We start from the raw sequence: 8,297 nt of genomic DNA on the forward strand, positions 1-8,297 counted from the left end.
GGCTGCCAAAAATCGTCGTAAAATATCTACTTCAATCCAGATCGCAGTTCGTTTCTCAATGGGATGCACTTGCTGAAGAATACAGCAGCTCCCCTTATCCTACTGAAATAGTTTTGTGGCGCCAATGGCAAACACAAATACTCCAAAATATTGACCTCAGCTCGAGAACCCAATTTGAAAGACAAGCACGTGTAAGCAGTACAAGAAATACATATAAGCTGTTGGAGTATAATCTAAACAATCGAAATTATTTCAATGACAAGTTTGACGCCGCGACGATATAATTAATTTTCAAGGCAAGGACAGAACTGATAAGGCTCAACTATGTTCCATACGTACAAACAACTAATACTGCCTGCACCCTTTACAACATGTATGAAAAAGAAGATATCATTCATCTCATGGGGCGCTGTCCTATCCTGTGTGAAATTAGATGGTTCCATTGGGGGAAAACCATATTAACCCCATCTGAATGCTATGCTTCACTAAACGGTGCAAACTTGCGTAAACTAGTAGCCTTTTTAAAGGAAAGTTTGCAATACACACGTGATGTACTGATAGATTGTGGCGAGTGATTGTGACGTGTATTTTTTTTTCTCTTTAACGTACCATTTATCTTATACTATGTATATCTGTTTTTAGTATTAATATATTTTCTGTTTTCCTTTTTTTTATTACTATTTTTATTTCTTTTTTTTTTGTTCTTCTGAATTGTTTGAATTTTAAATTTCTTCATCATTATAGCATTATATTAGTTATTATAATCACGTATATAATATTTTTGCACTATGTTCGAATCGGATTTAAATTTTAATTAACAGACAACTTAATAGTTATTGCCTCAAAAAATCTAATTAATCTATCTATCTATTTTATGTACTCTGTATGAGGATCATTGTATTATAAAAGCATATCTGTAATAGGCGGACTTTATCGACACTTTGTTGCTGTCCAGTGACCAGTTTTACTTTATGCATTCAGAAATGATTTTGTATAACTTGGTAGCAGTCTTATTTTTCTTTTCTTCTCCGTCCAGATCGTCTAAGGCTTTCGTCTCACTTCACATTGCTTTGAATAATTAAAAATGAAATGCAAAAGCTTTTGTGCTTATATCATATCTTTTTGACAAGTGTGTGTTATGCACATTAAAATTAAAAAAAAATTATTAAATTATACCGTTTCTGTTTCGTTAAAATTAAAAATTATAAGATAAACTGAAAAAAGAAAAGAATACAAATAGACGATGGACGAACTAAATATTAATTCAACAACGCATATAACCTGTGGACATTAGCCCAGGGTAATTATATATAGTACTATTACTTTGTTTTAATTATCATTGATTTTTATAAGCTTACACAACAGTTTTTAATAGGATAATAGCTGTTTCATCCAGCACTTTTTTATTGCGTTTATATGTATATGCACAAATGCTTTAAATTTTATCTGCTGTCTGAGTCAACAGTTTAAGTAGTTTATTGAAAAGAGAAACTAAATAAAAACCGAAAAAGCGTGCGGTATTTTCAAATTAATACTTTATGCACCTTTCATTTTTGGAATTGTTTTTTTATCGAAAAGGATATTTTTTGTTTTTTTATATTAAAAACACTTTTATTAGTATTTACAGAAATACTTATTACAGTTTTAAGACAGTGAATTTTTAATTTCTTTAAGACCAGGTTGAAAACATTTTCTCTCACTAAAGTTTGAGTTATATATGAGTGTAAACTATGGTGAAAAATGAATTTTCTTTTGAGTGTACGCAAAATTTTGGAATACACATTGTTAGCAACCCTGGCCAGTGATGACATATAATGTATAAAGAAGAATCCACATGTTAGTTTTGTTACTTGTGAAAAAATAATAACTAGGAGTTTTTGATAAATAAAGATCGAAATTATATAGATATAATACACACCCAGCAGAAAAACTTTTCGTTCATCCACAAAATATTTCTTACATTTCGCATAACTTATTTAATTTTTACTTATGTTGATTTTTGGAGATTTTTTATGATTCAAAAATTGTTGCTTTTGCATATAATTCTATTTTACTTTTTTTAAGGAGTAATTGTTAATTTTTTATGTTTGATTAAAACCAAAAATCATATCACATTGACATTGCCTGTGATCCTTTGGTCTGGTAATCCGCGGGCACGGATAACCTAACTTGCGAAAGAAACCTGAAACATGAATTGAATTAAAAATAAATAAATTTTGTTATTGATTATTATGAATTTGCTTGAATATGAATACAAGCATTACAGAAGAATACATAAAATATTTAGTGTATAAACATAGAATTAATAAATAATAATAAATTTAATGTGTGTTAAATGCCCATTAAGGACTTGTGCGAGTTAGGCTAAGTTGATGCTAAACCAAATGGGATTTTTTTTTGGGAATTTTTTACACTGCACTGCACGCGAGTTACATTTTGATAGATTATATCAGCTGTAAATATGTTTTGATTTCAGTATTTTGTTTACATATTTTGCAATAGCGGAGCAAATTGATAAAGCATTTTTATTAATGCAATTTTTCGAATTAATTGAATTAAGTAATTATCGTAAGATATTGACAAAGAAATTCTTAGAAGATTATCCAAAGGTAATTATAAAATCATTTCAGTATGTAACATAAATGATCAGTTTGAATATTTAGTGCGGGCTCTTATGCAAAAGTGGACATTCTTCCGTAATATTTAAAGCTGTTGTGGAAGAGGATAATTCTATCATAAAAACAAATTGAATTTTCCTCACCAAATGAAGAAACTCGTTTTAATATTCTCAAAATTCATTCCCGTAAAATTAACTTGACCCGCTGCATTAATTTGCGTAAAATAGCTGAACTTACATATACCGGGAGCTTGTGGTGCAGAAGTTAAAGGCGTTTGTATAGAAGCTGGTATTTACGCATTTCGTGAGCGTCGTGCGCATTTTACTCAAGAACATACTGTCGCTAAAGTCATGCAGAAGGATTCAGAGAAAAAACTGTCTATTATAAAATTATGGTGTTATGCTCGCGAAAATAATGGAATACCAAGTTTATTGTTTGATCTTTATTTTAGTACTGTGAAATTACAATCTTAAGACTACCTTAAAATGTATTGTGCACAACCGCACATATGCCTACGTAAGCATTAATATTGTTGTTTATGGAGTAGCATGCATGCATGGGTATGTATCTAATAACATAACTTTGTTGCGCAAGCGATATTGTTGCTTGGGCGATAAGCGACATAAATATGCTAGCTAAGCACATTCCATGTTGCTGTTCATAACAAAGTATATGTTCCATGCATATACGCTACAATGGAAATAAATTTTAAAACTTTTATATATTTATACACTGAGTATCATAAAATCATTATTGATTTGTAATTGAATTATCATTTCATGGATCTTCACGATTAAAAATTTAAAACTTAGAATAACATTTACGTTTTTTGTATTTGCTAATTTTTTGTGAGAAACGCAAAATTAATTTTTTTTTTCCTATTAAAAGCGGATTAAAAGCGTTGTGTGTTAAATTAAGTGTTGGTTTCTAATATTTTGCTCTTATTACTACATATTTTATTACAGTTATAGATGATTTTAGTTAATATAAAAAATGTTTTGTCTTAAATATTTTTTCAAAACCTCTTGAGTTGCGTTTTCGAAATAAAAAATTTCATAAGATGCCACAGTACAGTAAAAATCTATGGGATTCTTAACTTTGTCTCGGACTTCATCATCAACCAACCATTGCCACTAAAAACTTTAGTGAAAGTTTTGCCGATCGCAAGAAAAAAGGATCAAGTAAGATCCAATAAATCAAAGGACTTATCTCGACTTCAACAACAAAATGTTTGCAGAAATTGCATAAATTAGAGCAATGATTCTCGACTCAAAACATACTGTAGACCAAAAAAATATTCAATGTATTTTACAAACAAATTATTAAAAGCAACTGGTGCAAAGAGTAGTACCAATATTTTTAAACAAATAATATCGTTAAGGCAAAAATTTAATATTTTACAGGCCACCAGTCCTAATGATACCCTTATTTTGAAGTTATTTACGCCACCATCATATAGATTTATTGCCACAAAATAAACTTAAATCTAGCCAGGTTTATATATAAAAAATTTATATAAATAAAAAATAATTGTGTTGAATAAATGAAATTTTATTTTATTTAATAATGAATTACTAAAACCGTGTTTACAATTATTACAAGATCTGAATTAAAAGGTAAGTCAAAAATTGTATTTGTTATGAAGACAACAGCATACGAATATCATTATTGTCAGTAACATCTTGTATCAATAAGTTTGCCATTTGCATTAAATGATAGTAAGGACGTACACAATCAAAGTGACCACATTGCAAAACTTCCAAGATTGGCTTCTTTAACAAAGTCAAAAACATCTTTTTTATGTTCAGCTTTTTGTACTACATTATTTATCGGTAGCTCAGTGAAATGAACTACCCAATTAAAGACAGGTTTACATTTCTATGCACTTTTTAACTTTGGCTGTGTTATGTAGATTTGATCCACATATTTATCAATTTAAGTTTGTCTTACAAACCAATAGACAAAGCAACAAAAACGGCTTTTAATGTTGCTTATTTCAAATGATAAATAATCTAAACCTAATGTTACCGTCAACCGGATGTTGTTTGTAAAGGACATTGTTGATCATTTAAGTATCCAAAGGGAAATTCCATTATTTCCTTAAATACTTTTGTATAGATAAATTGTATTACTGATTATAAATACAAGGCACCGTATCTAATTACAATTATGAAAATATATGTGAAAAAGACAGAAGGAATAATCCCAAGTGCCGGGACTTCCGTCCTTGTATCCCTTTTTGAACCTTTTTGCAAAAAAACAATAAAATATAATTAAAAAATAATACAATCCACTAAAAATAGCGATAACTGACAACATATTATTTCAACCTTGATAGGAAATTAGTTAAGTTAGTTGTAATATAATTTTGTATAAATAAAGAAACAACTTTCTAGAAAAGTTAGTAATTTTAAATTACTCAATCTGTGTGCATTAATTGTCGAGGGACATTAGGCATAACAGCTGCTAAAGTGGATCAAGTTGTTTTACCTTTACAATATATAAATTGTTTACAAACAATGTTGAACACAAACAAAATTATTCAAATGTCAAAAATTACCAAAACAATATTGCCAAGTCAACGAAAGAAATTCAATTATTTTTTTGGAAACAACCACTATAATAAAATTTTATCAAATAAATGTTTATAATATTAAGTAAATGTAAAAAAAATTTTAAAAATTACAGATATTTATAAAATTTATTGTAAATGGTCATTAAATAATGAAAAATATATGCACGCAGTGATTAACTTTTCGGTTAAAATTTTTCTAATAATGATGATTAATTTTTTTTAATACAAATAAAACAAAACGTTTTAATAAAATTATTTATTATTGAAAATTTCTATATTCATATAATATATTCATTTAAATTCACATATAAAAATATTATCTTATGAAAATAATAAAATGGCAGCCCTGGCGATTTAGTCTCGACTTAGCCTGGAAAATATGCTAAGTATCGACACATCACTGTATTATCGACACAACTTAGAATTTCGCTCATTTAGAACGCAATTTAGCCTAACTCGCACACGACCTAAATATTATTTAAATTTTTTTATCTACAAACACAATACATCACAAACAATAATTTGTTATGTTTTTTTATTTTTTTCTTTTCAATAAGAGGTATTTGTAATAATCATATGGAATTAATTATCTACAATACAATTTATAACAATTATACTAAAAACCTAAAAAAAATATAAATATTACAATGTATACATTGTAATTATTACAAAACCACCACCGAAAACAAATTACGGTAACTCACTGGCACACATAGATTATGAAGTAAATACAACCGACACGATTGACAGTTTATATTTAACTAAATTTTGTTTACATTTCATTACTTAAGATTGCTTAAACTAATGCAAAACATACTAGATTATAACACTCTCTCCGCCCTTAATTTTTGACAAAGTTTAAGTTTTCCTGAAATCGTCGGATTCAAATCGATTTACATCCTTCCGAATACGACAACTTTTTCGAAGTTGAACTACTTCGGTAGAACGTTCTTCACTAGGCATTAATGTTGATTGGCTAGATGAAGGCGGTGTGGCATTGATGAAATTTGGAGCGAATTCAAAAATTGGTTGTGAAGAGAGGTCAGAGCTACTTCTAGTTTTAAGCTGATTACCGTGACGTTTGATGTAACCAAAAGATGTGTTCACTCTTTAAACCATTTCACCAAGGTGTTTCACAATAACTCCTTTTATCCATTTTTCCCCTCTTGCGTAGTTTCGAGCGAAGACAGGTTGCTTTAGACTGAATTTCATTTTCCGTTTCGAAGCTTCAAGGTGCTTCCTAGACGATTCAAACAGTTGAGTCAACAGGGTACGAACAGGCCTTCCATGTAAAAGTTCTGCAGGTGATTTACCTTCAGCATTCGGCATTGCACGATATGTTGCAAGGTATTTTGATACAGCGAATTTGAGAGACAATCCATCGTCAATATTTTTCTTAACAGCAGTTTAAAAAGATCTGACGAATCGTTCGGCTAACCCGTTTGAGGCTGGATGAAACGGCGCTGTTGTTATATGTTTGATGCCAAGTTTTGAGCAAAAATGTTTGAATGCTTCAGCTGTTATTTGAGGACCATTGCCACTTACAATGGTTTCTGGTATACCTTCCAGAGAAAATATAGAAGACAATGGTGATATGGTGTCAACCGTTGTTGTTGTAGATAGTTGTACAACGAACGGAAATTGCGAGAAAGCGTCGACACAAATTAGCCACATTGAATTACAAAATGGACCAGCAAAGTCGATATGTACTCTCTCCCAAGGTCGATCAGCTTCAGGCCAGCTTACGTATTCACGTGCGTGACCAGGATTTGCAATTTTGCACACATCACAATTTTCAGTTAATTGTGCGATGTCTTTGTCAATATTAGTCCACCAGACATGTTGTCGAGCTAGCTGCTTCATTCTCGATATTCCCCAATGACCATCATGAAGAAGTTTAAGAACTTTCTGCTTAAGGGAGGCTGGAATGACAACCCGGTTATACTCCGTCTGGAGGCGAAGCAAATTGTTGTTTAGTATTAAAGCAAAGCGATGATTGAAAAATGATCGAAGATCAGCATCTTGAGGCATTAGCTTTTCAGGCCAACCGTTTGTAACGAGAAAATAAACTCGGCGAAGAATTGGGTCATTTTTGGCATGCTGACGAATTATTTCAGCGTCGATAGGTGTGTTAAGTTCATTGATGTTGAAATAGGATTCTTCATGATCAAAAGTTTTATCTTCACCAACAGGTAAACGAGATAAAGCATCGGCATTTCCATGCTCAGCAGTTTCACGATACCGAACATCATAGTGATAAGCCATAATGTTCGGTATCGTTTACAGCCCATCGCTGTAAACGATGTGACGTCATCGACGGCAACTGATGAATTGGATTAAAAATGCTAACAAGAGGTTTGTGGTCAGTAACCAAGGTGAATCTCCTTCCGTATAAATATTGATGGAAACGCTTGACTCCAAAAACGATAGCTAGCCCTTCCTTCTCTATCTGACTATATCGTCGTTGATGAATGTCGAGAGTTTTAGATGCAAAAGCAATAGGCCTTTCTGTACCGTCAACGTACGTATGCGAGAGCACGACTCTTATATTTGATTTTTTTTTCATTTTTCTTGCTTGCACTTGATACCATTTTGTTGCAAAATACGAAGGACTTGTTCTAGGCGGCTGATGTGTTGTTGAAATGTAGGTGCGGAGATGATGATGTCATCGAGATAATTTCCGCAACCTTCTACACCTTGAAGTAACTGCTCAAGATATCTTTGGAATATAGCTGGAGCGCTTGCAATCCCAAACGGTAAACGTTGGTATTGGAATAACCTAAGTGGAGTGTTGACAACCATTATTGTTTTTGCTTCATCGTCGAGTTCCATTTGTAAATACGCGTCCTTAAGGTCGATTTTTGTAAAATGTTGACCGCAATTAATTTTATGGAAAAGACAACGCGTATGGGCAAAGGATATTGTTCAATGTCAATTTGCGCATTGACTGCTTGTTTAAAATCCCCACAAATTCTTATGGAACCATCAGCTTTTGGCGCTAGTACAATAGGCGAAACCCATTGGGAAAACTTCACAGGTTTCCAAATACCCGCATTTGTCAATCGATCGACTTCTTTCTTGAAAAGTGACATTTGCGAAAATGG

General features: G+C 31.5%; 1 protein-coding gene across 1 annotated transcript; it reads right to left on the reverse strand.

Moving 5' to 3' along the window:
- Positions 1-6,600: 6,600 nt before the first annotated feature.
- Positions 6,601-7,458, reverse strand: LOC119675300 (uncharacterized protein K02A2.6-like). The gene has a single exon (XM_038086494.1). The coding sequence runs from the start codon at positions 7,456-7,458 to the stop codon at positions 6,601-6,603; it is 858 nt and encodes a 285-aa protein (XP_037942422.1).
- Positions 7,459-8,297: the final 839 nt, after the last annotated feature.

The sequence above is a fragment of the Teleopsis dalmanni genome, chromosome 2 (genome assembly GCF_002237135.1).
Source record: "Teleopsis dalmanni isolate 2A chromosome 2, ASM223713v2, whole genome shotgun sequence".
NCBI classification, from domain to species: Eukaryota; Metazoa; Arthropoda; class Insecta; order Diptera; family Diopsidae; genus Teleopsis; species Teleopsis dalmanni.

What these genes read in the sequence shown, in the direction of transcription:
- LOC119675300 (XM_038086494.1), bottom strand. Translation starts at nt 7,458, where the DNA reads ATGGCTTATCACTATGATGTTCGGTATCGTGAAACTGCTGAGCATGGA.